Source organism: Castanea sativa, chromosome 6, assembly GCF_040712315.1.
Source record: "Castanea sativa cultivar Marrone di Chiusa Pesio chromosome 6, ASM4071231v1".
NCBI lineage: Eukaryota > Viridiplantae > Streptophyta > Magnoliopsida > Fagales > Fagaceae > Castanea > Castanea sativa.
Window position 1 is genome coordinate 48317649 of NC_134018.1, and position 22713 is coordinate 48340361.

The window sequence follows — 22713 nt, forward strand, 5'->3', positions numbered from 1 at the left end:
TCACTAAATAAATTTAGTTGACTCCAATTTAATAAACAAGAGGAAGTCGAGTGAATATCATGAATTCCTTGTCAGCTTCAGCGTAAAGGACTAGCTGACTCCTATAGTCTATATATAAATAGTTTCAGGCTTACCTTTGAAGTGGGCCAAGTGGCAGCCATCTTTTGTGATCGTCTGGAAATCATATATTTTAGCAGGACAATTGGAATGGATTCTCTATCTCTAGTGTCTTCTTTGGCTTGGTTGTCACATTTTTATATGGAATTCAATCTGGGCAGTGCCTTAATTCTTTAGCTACCCTTTTCATTGGCATTCGTGATTCATGAACCTAGGGGAATTGGAATGGTTAAATTTTTTTTTTTTTTTTGGTAAACAAAAATGGGGGATTTATGGTTGTATTACACCCCGGACAGGGCGCCAGGCATTCTTTTGTTTTTTTGCCTGTGCAGGGTTTTAACTCCGCTAAGGATGCCCACTAACAGAAGCTCGCTGGTAGTGGGAATGGTTAAATTAAGCATTTACTGTTTACGCCAAGTTAATTTTAGTAAGCAAGAAATATAGAAATCATTCATTCTTCAACCTCTAGAATTGTCTCTGCTCCTCAATCATCTTCGACCTCTCTGTTTTTCTATCTTCTTTTAATCTTTATCCTCTTGTCTCTTGAATGTCTTTGTATCATATATATATATATATGGCAAAAATGTTTACAGCACCTGACATATAAGTGCAAACCATACATCTTTGATTATCATTCCCGACTGGAGAATCCTCTTCTGTGACGTACGAGTTGTTTGCTAACTCAAACATGGACATATCTGTTTAAAAATGAGTTGGATATAGTGCTGATACATATCTGTTTACATATACTTGCATCACATTTATGATGATACATAATGCTTCTTAATCAAGATTCCAATACAACACACACACAGATAGAGAGAGAGCATATTGCCCTTTACATTGCCATGCACACCCGATTTAACAGACATTTAAAACACACATGCAACGGAAAAAAAAAAAAAACAGAAAGAAATAAGAAAGATTAAAAAAAAAACATTTTGGCATGGCATACAACTCTTGCACCTAGATCTTTTACTGGACTTCTGTTTCAACTTTCACCGTTGGGAGGAAGACATCAGTTAAAACACTCTTTGACTGCAGAGAAGCCTTGAGTAATTTCACTCCCTAGCAACAAACCACGGAAATTAATGAGCAAAAATTATTAATTACTCTTAAATTTGTGAAATACCAATTCTTTACTTGAGATTGACATATTTCAAAGGTATGAAGAAGATCTTTATTTCAAATTTACACTTTCACAATATGACATTTCTTTGTAACTTCTTTCCCCCCCTCTTTTAAAAGATGAACAAGTGACCTTAAGGGAAAGAGAGGGGATGCAATATTCTATTTCTCAATATAAAATTAGAATTAAATGAAAGTATTTGAAATTTGAAGGGCAATTATTAGTTTACATGAATGGTACAATGTAAAATATACATTGTAGACCAAAAATGTGGTAAATGTTAGCACTTTCTCTCAAAGTGGCAAATGTTTTGCCTGCAATGTATACTTTACATGGTACTATTCATATAAATTAATAATTTTCTTTGAAAATATTGACTACATAGTTGTAGTAATCTACCATACAAGGGGAAGATGAAATGAGAATTGAGTCAATTGACATGCAACAAATGTAAGTGCCAGTTGAAAGAATTAACTTTTGATAATGAGGAAGTCTAGAATTATAATAAAATCTCACAACATTGAAATATGGCCTTGGGATTGGGACAATCAGCAATCAATTCCAATTCCAATTCTAAATTTCCTTATATAATGGTTTAGGAATTAAGAGTTCGTTTGGATAGAACTTATTGCTGAAAACTGAAAACTGAAAACTGAAAATACTGTACAAAAATAATTTTTTAATGTGTAAAAATTACTGTTCATCCCAAAAGTACTGTTCATTGGCCTAAAATCACTGTTCATGGCCAATGAACAGTGACATGCGCGTGGAAAAAAAAAAAAAAAAAAAAACTGGCCAGACGTGGACGCAGCCTCCTATCCAAACGCATTCTAAGACTCAAATAGATTCAACTAATACCTCGATTTGAGCATTTTATTTTGCTACAAATTTTTTTCACCTTAACGAACGAACGAAAAAAAAAAAAAAACGAAACAGAGAAGTAACAGACTCATGCACACGCAGAAAGCAAAGAATAACTAACATACCTCATCCATGCCCAGTTCGACAACTTTCTCCTCAAGAGCCCCTATTTCCTTGACATCGAACTTGTTAAGCAGAGTGATACTAGAAATGGTGGACATGGGTTTTACCTCTAGATTATCCATCACCATGTATGTAACCACTCCTTTCACGTACCCTCCCTCACTGGACGAAGATCCCGTACTCACTGCGCTTGGTGGGTCTACGAAACGAACCTCACGGGTCATAACATTCTGGCACGAAGGACAGATTGCGTTCTCATAATTAGCCACGTAATCGTTACAGTTGCCGCCATAGTGTCTTTCACATCTATAAAATTTCATGGATGTAGATGATGATTCAACGTTTGGCAATAGGAGAGGGACTCCAGTGCCACAACCAGAGAAGTTAGCTTTGGGCTTCAGGAGAGTCTCTTTGTTCAATTTTGGTTGAAGGTATGTAGTACTTAAACTTTCAATGCTCTCGTAAATGCTCCCCAAGCTGCCCACCATTCCTTGCTTTTTGAGAAGCGGAATGAAAGTTCCAACCGGCAGGGCTAGAATGTGAAAGAGGAAGTCGATGAAATCCTTGCCCGCTTCAGCAAAAAGCACTCTATGGCTTTCTGTGTCTATAAGAAGTTTTAACCTCACATTGGTTTCTTCCATGGACTCTGTCTAACCTTATTTTTCACGAAGATTTTTGGACAAACGATATGGCATCACTATGATGCAATGGACAACTTATATATGTACATGTTGCTTGCGGCGGACCATACTTAGAACTTAAGAAATCCTGAATAGTCCTATTGGGGAACCACAGGTCAATGTCGGCCACGAAAAGAGGACTTATGAAAAGTTTTTTTTTTTTTGGTTAAAAGGGGAATGCATTAATATTAACTAGCCAAAGCTGGCAGAGTTGTGGCTGAAAGCCTTAAAAGAATAAAAAGTACAAACCAGCAGCATCTGAATCCAAAATGATACATAATTCAGCAGAGTGAGGATTATCTAAAACAACAAAATCAGCTGATGAGAAGCAGCCTCCCTTGGCGAGCTTGTCTGCGCATCTGTTCGCTTCATTGTAATTATCTCTTTAACTTTTCTTTTTCTCTTTTTACCTTTAAAACTTGGTCTGTTTGCTAAACCAATTATGAACGACATAAATTTCATATTCTGATACCTTAGTCTTTCTTTTTATCAGCACGTACCAATTTGAAACATTTCTAAAGTAATTACTCAATTCTAGTAGGCAAATAAAGCAATGATTTGTATGAAGCCTATATCTGTTGTTATACTACTACTACTATTTAAGGAGTTTCTCTTGTTTGGATTAATCATTTTTTAGTTCAAAAATACTCCTACATCCCTATGTTTAAGTAGAGACAAAACTAGAGGAAAATCTGGTAGAAATGCAACTCTAACTCCTACTAAAACATTGCTTAAAAAATAAGACTATTCTCCCGTTAATTTTCAAATTGCTTTATCCACTTATAAATTAAATTCTCAAAATAAAAATTATATATATAATAATTATCTCTTTAACTTTTCTTTTTCTCTTTTTACCTTTAAAACTTGGTTTGTTTGCTAAAGCAATTATGAACGACATAAATTTCATATTCTGATACCTCAATTCTTTCTTTTTATCAGCACGTACCAATTTGAAACATTTCTTTAGTAATTACCCAATTCTAGTAGGGAAGCCTTTTTTTTTTCTTTTCTTCTTTGTCAAAAGGTAAATAAAGCAACGGTTCGTATGAAGCCTATATCTGTTGTTATACTACTACTATTATTTAAGGGGCTTCTCTTGTTTGGATTATTCATTTTTTAGTTCAAAAATACTCCTATACCCTTATGTTTAAGTAGAGATAAAATTAAAGGAAAATCCGGTAAAAATGCAACTCTAACTTCCACTAAAATATTGCTTAAAAAATAAGACTATTCTCCCGTTAATTTTCAAATTGCTTTATCCACTTATAAATTAAGTTCTCAAAATAAAAATTATATATATAATAAAAACACAGAGTGTTTTTTTTCCTAAAAACCTTATCAGATGCGTGTATGACGAGGCTAGTAGATATACACACACAAACGTGTCTCACAGTTAAAAATGAAAGGGAATTAAAGGAACTAATTTGCATGGTAAACTAACTCCTTTCACACCATATATATATATGATGAACAATTCTTACATCTTTGATTCCTGATACCGACAGGTTAGTCCCCTTCGGTGACATAAGTTGTTTGTAAACTAAAATTAAAACATGGACATTTAAAAATGGGTTGGATATAGATTTATTTTAGAGGCATTAAAATTTTTTTTTTATAAGATCATACCATTTGTCATAATTTTTTTGCCATAAGTTGACGAAGTGATTGATGATGGTAAGTGATAGACAATTATTTTCACTAGGGGTAGCGCCATAGCCTATTCAGGGGGTTCAAATGAACCCTCTGACTTCAAAAAAAATAAAATTATATATATAAAATAATTTTTTTGTTAGGTTAATACTTTAATTTATTCTCAAAAAAAATATTTTTACACTTAAATTTTGCACACCCTTATTACAAGTATTTTCAAATCTAAAATTAAAGAGGGAGTGTTTGTGAATTGGAAGTGTAATATTTTTTATAAGTTTATATGATATATTTATGTGAGTGTGTCTAATATTGATTGTGTATATTACATTTTGTTATAATGTTATTTGTATAAATTATAATGTGTGTGGATGTTTGTGTGTATAATATAAATATAATATAGTGTGAGGTTCCGAGGACCCAAGAACCCGAGGACCCGAGGAAAGGAAGGTCGACATGCATTACGCAAGATGAAGTAAAGGAGTAAGGGAATTTACCTGGTGATGCCCGAAGATGAAGTGGCATGGGCGCTGCTGACATAAGGGTCGCAAATATCTGAATGTGGCAGGCTAATTTAGAAGGTTGCATTAAATGCCCGGCAACAACCACTCTGGCCGCATTAATTAGAAAGTACCAACTCAATCCGTTGCATTAATGTAGATATGACCTGAACAGTGCAGAACGCAAAGTAGAACTTTGCTCCATTACCGACGGACAGATATCAGGGGAAAAGCATAGTAGATTGCAAGGTGTAAGGTTACGATGAAATGAGCAAATGATATAAATAGGAATCAAGAAACTACGGAGGGGGACTTTTGTTGTTGAACCCTCTCTACCAAATGTATTGTATTTGGACCTTTAGTGAATAAACGAACAGCGAAGTCCTTAAGCTGATTTTATGCGTTTTTGGTCCTTACATATAGCTTTATATAATTTAATAACTAGGAAAAAAAAAGGGTTTTTTGACATGCATGTATATTGTTATCATGTTATAATAACTTTTTGTTATAAAATTAGTAAAATTCAAGAAAAAAATTGTAAAGTTAGTGATTGTTCAAGCATTTGATTAGTTAAGTAGACACATATCGTGTAATTTTATGTATAAATGAGTGTAATTGTGTGCGTCAATAATTAATATGGAGTCAATGAGTTGAGATTAATCATTTAGTCTAAAATTTGTTTATAAAAACAAAGTCAAATAGATAATAACAACTTTATAAAGATAAAAATGTTAGACAAACTTAACAAAATAAAATGTTCATAGGCTCATAAATACCCACATTGACAAATAGATACTCATGATGGACTATCATGTAACATTCAAAATTTGAAAACTTGTAGAATAAAATTGTAAAACTTCACATATTATTATTATATTTTTTGTCAATAACTCGATATATTCAAGTTCTCTTTTTATTAAAATTTTTTAATGAACTCCTTAAACAAAATTTCTGAAGCCGCCACTAATTTTCACATGAACTCACAACTCAAAGTCAACCATCTTAAAGTTTTGGGAAAAGTCGGGGCATAAAGTCATGTTCCTAACCTTTTTCCTAAACAATTGAAGAGAGTTATTGGAGGGTTGGGGGGCTTCGAGGAGGCAAATGAAGAGAACGAAGACGGGGGTAGCCTTTAGGATGGGCATTGGTCACAGTTTAAGGTAATGAAAATTGTACGTGCATGCCTTAGGTCCTCAATGGAGTCTCTGGCTCAGCGGCTTCTTTGGTTTGGCTGTTACTGCATTTTTAGATGGAATTAATTCACTCCAGGAAGTGCCTTCTTTAGCTACCTTTTTCATTGGCATGATCCGTCACTATGTACGTAGCCCCTTCCACTCCAACATTTGATGGGAGTACAAGACTCAGGTCGAAGAACATAGTATTCTTACACAAAGGACAGGGATCGCCACAGACATCGGACATGTAATCATGACTTTTACACTCACAGAATTTCCTGTATTTTGATGATTGTATGTTTGGCAATTGGAGAGGAAATCCAGTACTACTAGAGAAGTACACTTTTGGCCTCAGGAGAGACTCCTGCACTTTTGGTTTAAGGTCAGTTATATTTAAAACTGTTAATGCTGTATTAAATGTTTCCCAAGCTGCCAACCATTTCTTGTTTGAGAAGCGGAATGAAAGTTCCAACTGGAAGAATGAGAATGTTGAAGAGGAAGTCGATGAATTCCTTCCCTAGCTATTTCAGCGAAGAGCACTCGGTTACTCTTTTTGTCTATATAAATCATAAATGGCTTCAAGCTAACCTTAGTGTCAGCCATGTTTGGTATGTGAATGATTATAGGACTTGGAATTGATTCTCTATGTCAAGTAGCTTCTTTGCCTTGGCTGTTAGCTTTATATATGGAATTCACTCTGGGATTCTTCAGATACCCTTTTCATTGGTACTCGTGATTCATGTACTATGTACATTTAGGAATTGGATCCGGTAAATTAATCATTTGATGCATGCATGGGACGATGGGAGATGGGACTCTTGACTTTCTCAATTGAAAATCCTTTCAATTTTTGCTAAAATTTGATGAGAGAGTTATGAGTAGCAATAACTTCAAGCAATTGAGAAGCCAATTGGAGTTAAAACACAATCATTTTGGACTGCATTCATTCCATTTTGGTTCTATTCGGTCCATTCTATCCATTTTGGTCCTAATTGGTCCATTCAGTCTTATTCGGTCCACTACAGTACTATTGGGTCCACTTTGGTTATATTCAGTCCAATGTGGTCCATATTGGTCATATTCGGTCCATTTTTTCCACTTTGGTCATATTCTGTCTAATTTGGTCTTATTCGATTTCATTTAGTTCTATTTGGTCGAATTTGGTCCTTTTCAGTTCCATCTGGTTTCTATTTGGTCTGCTTTGGTCTCATTCGATACATTCTGTCCAATTTGGTCTTATTCGATCCACATTGGTCTTATTTGGTCCATTCTGTCCACTTCAGTCTTATTCAATTCATTCTGTTCACTTTGGTTCTATTCGGTCCGCATTGGTTCTATTCGGTCTATTCTATCCACTTCAGTCCAATTTAGTCTTATTTGGTCCACTTAGGTCTTATTCCGTCCAATTTGGTTCTCTTGAGTTTGTTTGGTCTTATTTGGTCGAATTTGGTTTTATTCCATCCATTTTAGTTCAGTTCGGTTATTCGGTCTAATTTGGTTCTGCTTGGTCTATTTGGTCTTATTCAGTCCACTTTTATTTTACTAGGTCCAACTTGGTCCACTTTGGTCCATTTGTATTCATTTCGGTCCATTTTTGTGCACTTACATCATGGAAAAAGTTAGATTTAGATTGAAAGCACCTATTCCAACTATAAACTTATTAAAAAAAAAAGATACAGATCTTAATCTTATATTTAAAATCTTAAGCATAATAGTTATTATTGCTACGCTCCTGTTGAACCACATTAATGTAGCATTTCGGTCTGCTTCGATTTGACTAAATTTAAATGAAAGTTTTTCTAAACATGTAGAATATAAATACACAAATGTACTTGATGGAAGTTTACTCATTTTATTTAACATAATTTATTTAAAATGAATTACATGAGGTTGATTATACCTTCAAACTATATATAAAATAAGAAAAATAAATACAAAGCCTTATCAATAAAAAAAGAAATCTACAACTAAAAGATTTCTCAAATGGAAAAAATTACGTTATATACTCATACGCACACGCATACATATATAAAAAGTTGAAGATAAGTGACCCTTTTTTTTATTTAAATCAAAATGATATTCTTTTGGTGTTATTCTTTTTAATATGCATGCTCACCAATAAACATGTCTGCTTAGTTTAGAATCAATACGATGTTTCTTTAATTCTTTTGGTGTTACCCTTTTTTACTAGCTATGTATGCCATGGTTGTTTTTATGTATTGTTGGTATATTATCTACTTCAGCTAAAGTGTGTATTAATCAACACAATCCATATATCATTCTTGGGAAGTATTTTAGTTGTAGGACTGACCAAAAAATATGATTATATGAATAATTCATGGACTACTTGATTTGTTGTGTCATATTTTGATTATGTGGTGAATGCGCAATGTGCTTAGTACAATATATTTAACATACAGTTAAATGATAGAACTTTTTTTGTACAGGTGTAAATATTTTTTTTTGGAACAAACACACGCATAAAGAAGAGGAAAAGGAGTTCTAAATTTGAGGGTAAATTGAGGGTTTTGATTAGTTTAGAGTAGGTATTTAGACAACCAAGGACTACAAAACCACCTCAACTCATTGCCTTTGGGATATAGTTGCAAGAACGTATCAAGGATACATTATTAACATATAAATAATTACAATGAAAAATCAATTAAAAATTAACAAATCCTTAATAATTTAAAGTACCAGCGCATACTGCTAACATAGTTGTACGAGAAATGTAACTAAATGATAAAAGTAAAAAGTAATTACAAAGAAAAACCAACTACAGATTACCAAATCCTTCTAATAAAAGTTACCCTCTCATAGTGTGAAAGGGTTATAGACTAGTTCAATTTAGATAAAACTTTTTTTTTTCTTTTGTTAAGAAACTAATTTAGATAAAACTTGATTTTGTGGAGACCTTTGGTAAGGGATATAGGATGTTACAGAATACTAAATTTGTTGTGTATTTTATTTTTTTAAGAAACTAGTATTTAATTTTATAGTTTTTATTATTCAATCTTTAATTACATACTAGTATTTACTGATATATAATGCTCAATGTATAAATAATAGAATGTTAAGAAAGAAAGTATTTTAAGAAATTTGACTAAAATATAATGTAATTTTACCACCGTGTTATACCATACCAAATTGTAGAAGATAGATTTAGTCCTTTATGTTACCAAATCGAAATGATTTTATATATATTACACCATTTATATTCCTTGCAGGACTGATTCTATTCCTCTATAATAATCATTACACTTTTATCTCGTTTATATGAAACATAATGCTGTTTAACACATGGTCTTCCTTTCCTTTCCAGTTTCAACATGGACATCATTAGGAGGTTTCTACCTCTTGTTTTACTTCCGATTTCGACAACGGGAGGAGAACGTCAGTGAGAACAGTCTTTGATAGCATAGAATCCTTCAGTAATTTCAAACCCTAGCAATGGCAAAGATAAAAGGATCAAAATGGTTATTATATATTTGTATGTTACACATAGAAGTGACCTCAATGAGTCAATGGTAAAAACATGGTTACCCGGATATAATATCTCATTTTTCAATATGAAACCAAATTTTAAGTTTTTTTTTTCTTCCTGAATCACACACTTGCTACTTGTTAGTCTACCTAAAGAGACAATTAATTATATCATGCTTAGGAATAAGGATTAATTCGTGTAGCTAAAAATAGTATCCTCAGTTTAACCAGCTTGCTTATTTCGTAATGTTCACCAAATGGAAAGAACAGAAAGTTAAAGAACAAAAAAAAAAAAAAAAAAAGGTCATGCACAGAAAGAAAGAATGTCTGACCCACCTCATCTTTGCCCAAATGGACCACTGTCTCCTCAAGAGCCCCTATTTCCATGACCTGAAACTGCTTAAGCAGACTGCTAATAGAAATTGTGGCTAATTTACAAACACCGCCACTTCAATTAACGAGCCTAATTTACAAACAAAAATTAAGATCCATCTCATTTCTAGTGCTCTTTTCGAAGAAGTAACCGAACCCAAAAATCTATAGAAACACCAATATCAATAACAGAACAAAAACCCATCAGCCTGTTTCAAAAACTAGACAAAACCCAAATGAGAAAATACGTAAGTTAAAACAAAAATGATGAGGAAGATGGCCATGGTTGGTGCTGGGTCCTTTGTTGAAAATCCGATGGATGCAGCCTTTTTTTCTAGCCACCCTATAGACCCTCACTCGGCCTCTGATGAGTGAGAGTTTGAGGTATTGAATGAGAGGGATGAGACGATTTTGGGTTTGAGAGTCACTGTTTGTGGCTCAGGTGATGGCGGAGTAATAAAGCTCCACACGAATTCCGATCCATGGTGATTCCGATAGTTTGTGATTTTCTTTGATTTTTTTTTTCTTAAAATAGAAATTATTAATGATTGTTTTTGGTAGCTGAGTAAATCGGAAAAAGCCACATAAATTTTCTGCACTCTTTATTTGGTAGCCTAGAAAATTAAAAGGGAAAGCTAAAAAAATTTTCATCTTCATTCAGTGTTTGGTAGCCAAGAAAACCAAAAGGAAAATCCTCATGTTCTTCACAAAGAAACCTGAAAAACATCGCCTTGATTCAACCACATCGGCCAAGGACCTAACCTCTAACACAAAATTGCCATCAACCACCGCATCAAACTCCAAATGAACACTTCAGCCACACCCAAAATCCAGTCAACCCAATTGTCATTGTAAAAGGATATAAAAAAATACTGAAAAAAAGAGAGAGATTCAAATGTGAGATTAGATCCAAGGAAAAGGAAAAGAAAAAGAAAAGAGAGACAGATTATTAGCAGCTCATGTGTAACATAGATGTAATAAAGGATATCTTTAACAGAAAAGAGATCCACTTTTCCTCTTTAGTCTTTATCTTTAATGAGAGTGCCATGAAGCGAAAGAAATAGGATAAAGAATATCTATAAAATGCTTTCATTTTATTGTTTTTAAGATACTATTACGGTGTTGTTACCAAACAAATAAATAATAATAAGTATTACATTATAACATCGATTTTATATCTTTTATAATACCTATTTTTATTCTTATGTAGTTACCGTTATAGTTTACCAAATGTGCCCCAAATGCAATTTATACATCTTCAATTTCTATTCCATTGACTAATAAGTCTTATCCCTTTGGTGACAGGAAAAAGATCATTCCCATTTTTAAGTAAAATAGAGAGTATTTAATTAAAGTCCATGATTTAAAATGGAGTAAATCTAAAGATTTAGGTTGTACCAATTCATTTAAAATTTAATTATGGTTAAATATAACTATGATTAAAATATGGTTAAATAAACTAGAGTTATAAATTTCTAAATGAGTTGGCATAATCTAGATCCTAAATTTATTCTACTTTAAATCATGGCCTACAAATGGACACTATTCATTTCACTTGTAAATGGAGAGGATCCATGTGCATTGTTTGTCAACTCAAACATGAACATACTTGTATGAAAATGGGTTGCATATAGACTTCTTTTATGACATTTAAATAAATTCTTCTAGGATCACGTCATTTGTCATAACTTGATGAAGTCATCAACTGTAAGTGGTGGGCAATCACTCTTACACAAACTCATCACTCATAGTCAATAATTTCAAAATTATAATAAAAGTTGTTGCATAAAAGTTGTCCCTAAAATTTTACTTAAACAAATTTGAAGAGAATTTTTAGAGGGAGGTTTCAAGGAGGTAAACGAAGAGAAGGAAGAAGGCGTAGTCACATTGGGACCGAAAGCGTAAGGTAAACAAAGTTGTGCCTTAATTAGGTCCTCAATCATCTTTATTTATTTTATTTTTTGAGAAGAATCCTCAATCATCTCATCATACTATCAAGCAATTGATAATTAACAAAAACTTACGTATACTTACATATTATTTTTTATGATACATAATGCAACGAAAAAAACAGAAGAAAAATTAATTTTTGGCAATGGCATAGAACTCTTGCACTTCCGTGTCACAATACACTTTCTATTTCAACTTTCAACATTGGGAGGAAGACATCAGTCAAAACATTCTTTGACCGCAGAGAAGCCTTCAGTAATTTCACTCCCTAAAAACAAACCACATAAATTAATTAGAAAAATAATAATTGATGAAACACGAGTTCGTCAGTTGTAGTGAGGTCGTCCAGACGGGACCAGACTGATGAATCACGAGTTCGTCAGTCGTAGTGAGGTTGGCCAGACGGGACTGAAGGTCTGCTTGTGTCGCGACGGAAGAAGAAATTCTCCAGAATGGTCACCGGTGTGGTGCCTGCCACAACGTCTCCGATGCCAAAGTTAGTACCAGGGAGTTTATAATAATAGACTATAAAAATGATTAGGGATATCTTGTCACTGTGTTCATACCTTCTGTTGGCAATGCGTGGGCTTTATATATGTTATTCCAGATTCTAGCCGTTGTAGCAGTTATTGTGGCTTTAATGCCTCTTTCAGTAACGCTTCTTGCTGAGTAATGGGGTTTTAATATGCCTTCAATGGTTCTGTAACCGTCCGGGGTATTATTGGTGGCATTGAATGATCCTGATATTCTCGTCAGTGACGTGTATACTTGTTTAGGCTCGTCTCAGAGAGTGGTCTCGTTAGTCCCATCAGATACCTTTAGTCTCGTCGGTAGTTAATCTCGTCAGTCCCATCAGATGCCTTAGTCTTATCTGTAGTTGATCTCGTCAGTCCCATCAGATGTCTTAGTCTCGTCTGTAGTTGATCTCGTCAGTCCCATCAGATGCCTTAGTCTCGTCTGTAGTTTATCTCGTCAGTCCCATCAGATGCCTTAGTCTCCTCAGTAGTTGATTTCGTCAGTCCCATCAGATGCCCCCGGATTCTGTGGTCGTCATGATGTTCCATGACGACCATAGAAGATGAAAGTTTTTTTTTTTTTTATAATAATTTTTTGGCTACGTCAGTAGTATACATCCATCTAGGTGGAATCTTATCACGAGGCTTCGTTAGTAATGTACATCCGTCTAGGCGGAATCTTATTACTTACTTCGTCGGTAATGTACATCCGTCAAGGCGGAATCTTATTACCTAGCCATTCTCGATGATCTTTTGGCTTCGTCGGTAATGTACATCCGTCAAGGCGGAATCTTATTACCTAGCCATTTTTTATGATCTTTTGGCTTCGTCAGTAATGTACATCCGTCAAGGCGGAATCTTATTACTTACTTCGTCGGTAATGTACATCCGTCAAGGCGGAATCTTATTACCTAGCCATTTTCGATGATCTTTTGGCTTCGTCAGTAATGTACATCCGTCAAGGCGGAATCTTATTACTTACTTCATCGGTAATGTACATCCGTCAAGGCGAAATCTTATTACCTAGCCATTTTCGATGATCTTTTGGCTTCGTCAGTAATGTACATCTGTCAAGGCGGAATCTTATTACCTAGCCATTTTCGATGATCTTTTGTCTTCGTCAGTAAACCGAAGATCTGGATGCTCCCTCTTTCGTCCTTTACGTTCGTCCTCCCTCTTTCCCCTTTCTTCTGTTTTCTCCATATCTTTAATGGCGGCTAGCGCATCCTCAGCATTCATGTACTTTTGCGCCTTTAAGAGCATTTCTGCCATCGTCTTAGGTGGATTTTTTTCCAGCGAAACCACAAACTCTCTAGACTTCAGCCTGCTTTAAAGGTCGTCAGTTGTACTTTGTCATCAGCGTCATCCACTTCCAGGGTTTCTCGGGTAAAGCGTTTCATGTATGACTGCAAGGTTTCTTTCTCCCGTTGCTTAACAGTGAGTAGGTGGTCCGCTGGTCTCTTAGGACGTTGCCCTCCGACGAAATGGCGCAGAAAGGCGCTACTCAACTGTTCGAAGCTATCAATGGATGAGGTTGGCAACTTTATGAACCACTCTCTTGCAGCTCCCTTAAGTGTGGTAGGGAAGGAACGACACATTATTTCATCAGGGGGCTGTTGGAGGCCTAATGTCGTCTTGAAGGTATTAAGGTGATCTTGGGGGTCCTTAAGCCCGTCAAAATGCTCAAGCTGAGGCAACCGAAACTTCGCCGGCACTGGTCGTTCCAAGACTGCCATGGTGAAAGGAGAATCTGTTGCCCTGACCATTCTATCTAGGCTCTGATCTGTCTTCTCCTTAATAGCATTTCTCAGTTCGTCCATCTCTTTCCTCATCTCTTGAAGAAGATCAGAATTTTGTTCGTCTGGAGTAGTGGTCCTTCGTCGGTCGCTTCTCCCATGGCTGTCTCCTTCATCCTCCTATACAACTCTAGACCGATTCTCCTTATGTTGAAGCTGTTGTCTCATCTCCTGATTCTGCCTGGTGAGTTCTTCAACGGTGGCCGCAAGAGCTTTGACTTGCTGGGCTAAGGCCACTGAATCTTGGTTGGACTCCATCTGAATATTGAAGTTGGTAGAAACTACGCTTTCGAACCGTTAGTATGAAAATGTCGTTCCCACAGACGGCGCCAAACTGATGAAACACGAGTTCGTCAGTTGTAGTGAGGTCGTCCAGACGGGACCAGACTGATGAATCACGAGTTCGTCAGTCGTAGTGAGGTTGGCCAGACGGGACTGAAGGTCTGCTTGTGTCGCGACGGAAGAAGAAATTCTCCAGAATGGTCACCGGTGTGGTGCCTGCCACAACGTCTCCGATGCCAAAGTTAGTACCAGGGAGTTTATAATAATAGACTATAAAAATGATTAGGGATATCTTGTCACTGTGTTCATACCTTCTGTTGGCAATGCATGGGCTTTATATATGTTGTTCCAGATTCTAGCCGTTGTAGCAGTTATTGTGGCTTTAATGCCTCTTTCAGTAACGCTTCTTGCTGAGTAATGGGGTTTTAATATGCCTTCAATGGTTCGTCCAGCTGGTTCTGTAACCGTCCGGAGTATTATTGGTGGCATTGAATGATCCTGATATCCTCGTCAGTGACGTGTATACTTGTTTAGGCTCGTCTCAGAGAGTGGTCTCGTTAGTCCCATCAGATACCTTTAGTCTCGTCGGTAGTTAATCTCGTCAGTCCCATCAGATGCCTTAGTCTCGTCTGTAGTTGATCTCGTCAGTCCATCAGATGCCTTAGTCTCCTTAGTAGTTGATTTCGTCAGTCCCATCAATAATTAATCACATTTAAATTTGTAAAATACCAAATCTTTACTTGAATTTGACACATCTCAAAGGCAGATAAAGAAGATCTTTTTCCAAAAAGAAGAAAAATGAAACTTTCACAATATTACTTTTCTTTGTAACTTGTTTCTTTTCTTCCTCTTTTAAAAGATAAGCAAGTGACCCTAAATAGAAAAAGTGGGGATACAATATTTTAATTTCAATATGGAAATTAGAGTTAAATGATTGCATTTGAATTTTGAATAGATTGACTCCGTAATAAAAAAACTTAGCAATATACTATACCAAGTTGAGATGGAGTAAGAATGACCCACAACACCTGTTATGTATCAGCTGGAAGATTTAATGACTTTTGATAATTAAGTACGTAGTTAACATTGTTAAATTACTTATTCTTTCAAAAGTTTAAATTGTTAGAAGACCGTAAATTTACTCACCTTACCATATATATTATGAAACATTGAAGTATATGGGCTTGGATTGAGATGGATCATCGATCAATTCCAAATTTCAGTCTCATTCTCATATCTTGGTTTAGGAATTAGGATTTAGGACTCCAATAGCTTCAATTAATAGCTCAGTTTAACGTTATTTTGCAATAAATTTCACCATAAGGAAAGAGCAAAAGGCGCTGATTATTACTACGTACAGTGTGTAAAGTAATTTTGAAATCGTGTTTTGAACATACGATTTTAAACATTGTGTGCACGGATGTATGTAACAACCATTACCTAGAAAAAAATAAATAAAACAGAAGCAATGGACTCTTGCACAAAAATAAAAGAATGATTGGCGTACCTCATCGATGCCCAAATGGATCACTTTCTCCTCAAGAGCTCCTAGATCCTTGACATTAAAACTGTTAAGCAGAGTGATACTAGAGATGGTGGACATGGGTTTCACCACTAGATCATCCATCACCATGTATGTAACCACTCCTTTCACGTATCCTCCCTCACTGGAGGAAGAGCCCGCATTCGTTGCCCTTGGTGAGTGTACGAAATTTAGCTTGTGGCTCATAACGTTTTTGCACGAAGGACAGATTGCGCGGTTGTCATCAACCACATAATCCTTACAGTCGTTTCCGTCTACAATAAAAAGGGGCCTGTTGTTTCCAGCACATTTATAAAATTTCAGAGATGTTGATGATGACGATTCAACGTTTGGCAATAGGAGAGGGACTCCAGTACCACCACCAGGGATGTGTACTTTGGGCTTCAGGAGAGTCTCTTTGTTCAAGTTTGGTTGAAGGTAAGTGATATTTAAATTTTCAATGCTCTCGTAAATGTTCCCCAAGCTGCCCACCATTCCTTGCTTTGTGAGAAGCGCAATGAAAGTTCCGACGGGCAGGGCCAGAATGTGAAAGAGGAAGTCGATGAAGTTCTTGTCCGCTTCAGCAAAAAGCACTCTATGGCTTTCTGTGTCTATCAGAAGTTTCAAACTCACATTGGTTTCTTGACTTTCTTCCATGGACTGTGTAGTTTATTGTTACTATTTTTTTTTTCTTTCTATAGAAGGTTTTCGGACAAACGATATAGCATCACCGTGATACACTGGACAGCTTATGTACATGTTGCTTGGCGGACAATAATTAGAAATTTAGAATAACTACAGTTCATTGTCGGCCACAGAGATTATTTAAATTATTATTTTTTTCTTTTTCTTTTCCTTTGAAAAAGTTTAACCTTTAGCCAACCAGCCACATTTGCAAATTCTGAAACCTTTTTTTTCCTCTCTTTTGTAAAGAAAAAGAAATCATCACGTAACCTTTTGGTCGTTGTTAATTAATAGGTACAAGATAGATAAGGAGAGGAAAATGCAGAGAAAATTATGGATTTTCAATGTTTGGTTGGGATAAAGAGTGAGGAAAAAATAAAGGGTGGTTACTGGTTGCGGGATTTTCTAGCCAGGTACATCATTTATTTTCGTTATAAATTGAGGAAAAAGAAGAGAGAAAATAGCCAATCAATATGAACATACAAATGACGGTCATAATCCCATTGTTTTAAACTACAAGGGTATAATAGTATTTTTTAATTTTTTTTTCATCTTTTGTACCAAATAAACATGATTAAAAACTAAAATATTTTTTTAAACTACCACTTTTCTATCTTCCTAATATCTTTCATCATTTCATTTTTCAATCATTCTAGCCAAACAAAGAGAAAAAATGGGAATGGAAAATGTGGGCCAAGGATTTACTGTTTTAATGGAAGGGTGTCCTCCTTGTATAGCTCCCATTGTATGTGAGGATTTTTAATTTTGTTTTATTATAAGTAGGATTATAAATGAACTAAGCTGTTTATAAATAATTTGAGTTCGGTTTAGGAAAAACTTGTTATATTAGTTTGTTTAACATACAAGTCAGGTTCGAGTTTAAGTTTAGGCTCGACTATTAAACAAGTCAAACTCAAATTTACTGTGTTTGTAAACAAACTCGTAAATATGAGGTTTAATTAAATTATATAAAATGTTATATTTTTATGTGTACTTGTCTAAAATACAATTCATTCAAGTAATATATACACAATCAATCCACTCATTGTTAAAATAGTGATTTAGGTTTGTAAGAACATTAACATTCAGAATACTAAAAAAAATAGTGATTTAGAATAAAGCAAATATGCCGCATCGCTATAATGATCTGCTATTGGTAGATCACTTTAGCATTTTGGGTGTTTACCTTACCTAACGCTAATGCTCAAAAACAATCATTTACAAGAAGACTTTACTACTTTATTCTTTTAAATCAACCGATTAATAGAGTACTTTTGCAAATTTTGAGACCTCTTTTCCTTTTGTAAAGAAAAAAGTAATCAACTTTTAGCCTCTGGTTGTTATAAAAAGTGAAAGAAGAAGAAAAAGAGGAAAGGAAAAGTGAGAGGAAATTATGGTTTTCCATTATTTGGTTGAGATGAAAAGGGAGAGAAAACCATAATTGTCCATTGTTTAGTCGAGAATCTTGAGATGAAAGGGATAAAAATTAAATGGGGTCAGTGGGAATTTTCAATCCAGCCCACCAATTTTAATTCTTTTCAAATTTGGAAAAGAGGGAGAGAGAAAAATTGCCACAAACATAAACTTATAAAATTACTGTCATTATCTTATTGTTTCAGACTACAAACAAGGTATAATAGTAATTTAATTTTTATCTTTCCACTTTTCCATCTTCTACCAAACACACTTGATAGAAAATTATTTTTATTATTCAACTTTACTTTTTATCCAACATTTTAATAAAGGCAATCGTGAGGATTAAATTGTAAGGTGTATATATATATATATATATATATATATATATATATATATATAAACTCATAAGAGCTTTTGGGTTAAGTAGTGTCTTTATATATGTTATATCAACTACTCAATTGGACTTACCAAAAAAAAAACTAGGAATGGCAATGGGTCGGGTTTCTTTATGCTCGAACCCAACCCACGGGCCTGAACCCGTTACCCGAACCCGCCCAGTTTAATAAACGGGTTTTTTTTTCAACCCCAAACCCTCCTTGTCGGGCCCCATGGGCTCCACGGGCCCCGTCCTGTCATGCCCAGCCCCAAATCACAACACAAACACAAACATAGATATCAAAAACACAAGTTTTAGATCTATGAATTTCCCTTTCAAAATCACAAACACAAACACAGGTTTCATAAACACAAAAAATTTCAGATTTTCCCTTTCAAAATCATAAACACAAATATAGATCCTAACATAAACATAAACACAGATTTCATAAACATAAACAAAAATTTCACTAACACAAAATTTTCAGATTTTTCCTTCCAAAATCACAATCACAAACACAAACACAAACACATTTCACAAACACAAAATTTTTAGATTTTTCCTTTCAAAATCACAAACACAAACACAGAAACCCTAACACAAACACAAACACAGAAATTACAAACACAAAAATTTCAGATTTATGATTTTCCTTTCCAAAATCACAAACACAAACACAAATACAGAAATCACAAACACAAACAAAGAAAAAAACAATGAAAGAAGAAATGAACCAAAAAAGAAAAAAGAAAAATCAATGGCGTGAGGTTGAACGAACAGAGCTGACGCTGTGAGGTTGAATGAGGCCATGGGGCCGTGAGAGAGAGAGAGAGAGAGAGAGAGAGAGAGGTGCTACTGAGAGATTTGAGAGCTTGAGAAAGAGAGACAGAGAAGGGGGGGTGGCGGCTGAGTGTAGAGTAAAAATGATATGAATTAGGTTAGGGTTGGTTTAGAAGTGTATATATATATATATATATATATATATATATATATATATATATATATATATAAGGGTATTTAAGTAATTTTCTATATAACCGGGTTGGGTTTGGGCCGAGTTTTGATGAAACTCGGGCCCGACCCAGACTCGCTTTGGGTTTTTTTTTTAAAAACCCATACCCGATCCTATTTTTTATCGAGCTGGGTACCCGCGGGATGGGCTTAAATTGCCATCCCTAAAAAAAACTAATCAATTGGAGTTTTCCCAACGTAAATTACTGGTTTACCTTTTTGACAACTTATTCCATTCTTTTTTTTTTTTTTTTTTGCATTTTTTTTCTTTAGAAAATTTTAACCTTTAGCCAACTAGCCAAGTAAGACAACAATCATTTACCAGAAGGCGTTACCGCTTTATCATTCTAAATTAGCCAAGTAATAGAGTACTTTCGCAAATTCAGAAACATCTTTTCCTTTTTTTTTTTGTAAAGAAAAACTAATCAACAAGAAGCCCTTTGGTTGTTGTTGAGAAAATGAAAGAATATGGAAAGGAGAGAGGAAATTAAGGCTTTTCACTGTTTGGTTGGGATAAAAAATGAGAGAAAAAAAATAGGATGTGTGGAGATTTTTTTTTTCGGGTCCACAATTTATTTTCCTTCTAGATTGGGGAAAAATAAGAGAGAAAATAGCTATCAATATGAATTTACAAAAATACTACCATTATACCACCATGCATCATTGGTGTGATGGTCATTTCATAAATACAAGTTCTTATGGGGTGAGGGGGTAAGGGCCGGGTTCAAACTTTAGGAGAGAGCTACATATACATACACTTAAACTAAGTTATAGTAGAATTTCTATCTAAAATTAAAAAAAAAAAATTAAAATAAGTACTGCCAGTATTCAATTGTTTTAAACTACAAAAAGAGCATAATAGTAATTAAATTTTTATCTTCCACTTGTTTATACTTTGTGATCTATATCAAACATACATGAAAAACTAAAATATTTTGTCTTCCCACTTTCCTATCTTCCTAACATTTTTTAATCCTTTTAACCAAATAAAAAGAGAAATGGTAAATTATTATTTTGGTCCCTAATGTTTGCACTATGTGTTTTTGGTCCATAACATTTTAAATGTGTAATTTTAATTCCTAGCCTTTTGGTCTTGTATCAAAATTCCATGCTATTAAGTAGTTGATGAAAAATATTAACATGACTAACAAAAGGACATATGAAAATACTAGCTGCGCTTCGCACGTGCGATGGACTCTTTTTTGTGTGTGGATTTAATGTCATAATTTTCCATTCATCTCAATTTGAAGTTTACACATTTGTCTACTAATATTTCACGTGAAATATTAGTAGACAAATATGAAAACTTCAAATTGAGATGAATGGAAAATTATGACACTAGACTCCAAAAAAAAGTCTCATTTCACGCACTTTACTTGTGTGATGAGACTAGTATTAATTTATCTATATCATTACAAACTTGTTTTAAAAACATTACTCAATTTGAATGCTTCTTGAACTAAAACCTTTATCCAATAACATCGATGCGCTACAATTGTACAATGCACGCATTAGCAATATTTAAGCATTATAAAATATCTTGGCATGTGGCATGCGCTACAAGTGTTAAGAGGTTTTTCAAATATTTTTTTTAAAATAATATTTTTCATTCATCTAAATTTGGGGCTTAAGCTTTGTCACTAAGATTTATGTGTTTACCAATCACCAAAACACCTAGTAGTGTGATGAGGTACCACCAAAAAAATTACACACCCACAAACTCGTACACCTTATCACATTCTTAGGTGTTTTGTACTTGGATGGAAACACAATGCTTCACATCATTTTTTTAGTACATATTTAAAATCAAACTGCCGCTATTTACAAACTAGGTAAGATGACACACGCAAATCACACAAAAACTGTCCGCACAAGTATATTCCAATTTGAATCTTTGAAGCTAAAAATAAGGATTTTGAAACTAAAAACTTGAGTCCTAATTTAAAGGTGAAAAAAAAAATTATGAGGAGAGAGATAGGGGGATAAGGATAATTGTTATTATTATTATTATTTAATAAAAATTTGGAGTAATTACATTCTTCTCCCTTGAGGTTTGGGAGAAATGAATGACACTCCACCTCAAGTATAAATGAAAAAAAATAAAAAATAAAAATAACGTCACTCCCTTGAGGTTTGAAGAAATTGAAACTAATGTCTCATGATATTCATGATATCTTGGGTTCGAAATATCTTACCAGTATCTTAGGGTTATCCACATGGGATTCCTTCCTATAATAACCCAGCGTATGTGGGACGGGGAGATTGCACATTTCCAAGGGAATAATGTGATAATTAAAGAGGCCTGGATACCTTTGTTTATCAAATAAATAAATAAATTTAACACCCCCTTTTGTTTATATAGGTAATGAAATATTTTAAATTTTTAATAGAATATTTTTACAAAAATTTAACAAATAACCTATAAATTTGAAATAAAAGTGCAAAATTAATCAAGTACCAAAACACTTGCAGGCAAATCTCTCCGTAACAAGTTGAAAAAAGAAAAAGCAAAATTCACACTAAATATTTTAAAATATAGTTTAGTTAAAAATTTAAAACTAAAATTTTGATTATTGATTATGGAACCAAATCCCTATACCTAACTAGAGAGAATGAAGAGTGGGAAAGATTGGAGAGCCTGAGAATGCTCAATTGACGGCGCTGCTGATGGAGAGGCCCATCTGAGAGGAGACAGCGGAGATCAAAAAGATTTGGGGAAATCTCTCTCTCTAGGTTCCATTTGAGAGAGAGAGAGAGCAAATCATCTGTTGAATTTTTATTATTATTATTTTTTCCCTTTTTTTGTTTTGTTTTGTTTTGTTTTTTGTTTGCGTTGATATCAGTGCTTTTGGAGCTATATATGATATATTGATAAATGATAATAGCGAATGAATGGCATCTTAGAAGATAGAACCAGCCAGACTCCATAGAGCAGGGAGAGAGGACAAAAAAACAAGTAAGTCAACCGCACTGATTCAATTTGAAATTACTAAAATCTTCATCTCTCTCTTTTTCTTTCAATGTATTAATGTGTTCAATAATTTTGTTTAACACACCTAGATTTGATTCTCCTC

The 22713-nt window shown here is 34.3% G+C and overlaps 2 protein-coding genes across 2 annotated transcripts; both read right to left on the bottom strand.

Moving 5' to 3' along the window:
- Positions 1-812: 812 nt before the first annotated feature.
- Positions 813-2932, bottom strand: LOC142638827 (uncharacterized). The gene is made up of 2 exons (XM_075812889.1): positions 2233-2932; positions 813-1185 (listed from the first exon to the last, which is right to left on the bottom strand). The coding sequence occupies exons 1-2, from the start codon at positions 2869-2871 to the stop codon at positions 1093-1095; spliced, it is 732 nt and encodes a 243-aa protein (XP_075669004.1). The 5' UTR covers positions 2872-2932; the 3' UTR covers positions 813-1092.
- A 9016-nt stretch (positions 2933-11948) lies between these two features.
- On the bottom strand, positions 11949-16856 carry LOC142639068 (uncharacterized). Its single transcript, XM_075813167.1, has 2 exons — positions 16138-16856; positions 11949-12305 (listed from the first exon to the last, which is right to left on the bottom strand). The coding sequence occupies exons 1-2, from the start codon at positions 16807-16809 to the stop codon at positions 12210-12212; spliced, it is 768 nt and encodes a 255-aa protein (XP_075669282.1). The 5' UTR covers positions 16810-16856; the 3' UTR covers positions 11949-12209.
- Between the last annotated feature and the right edge of the window lie 5857 nt (positions 16857-22713).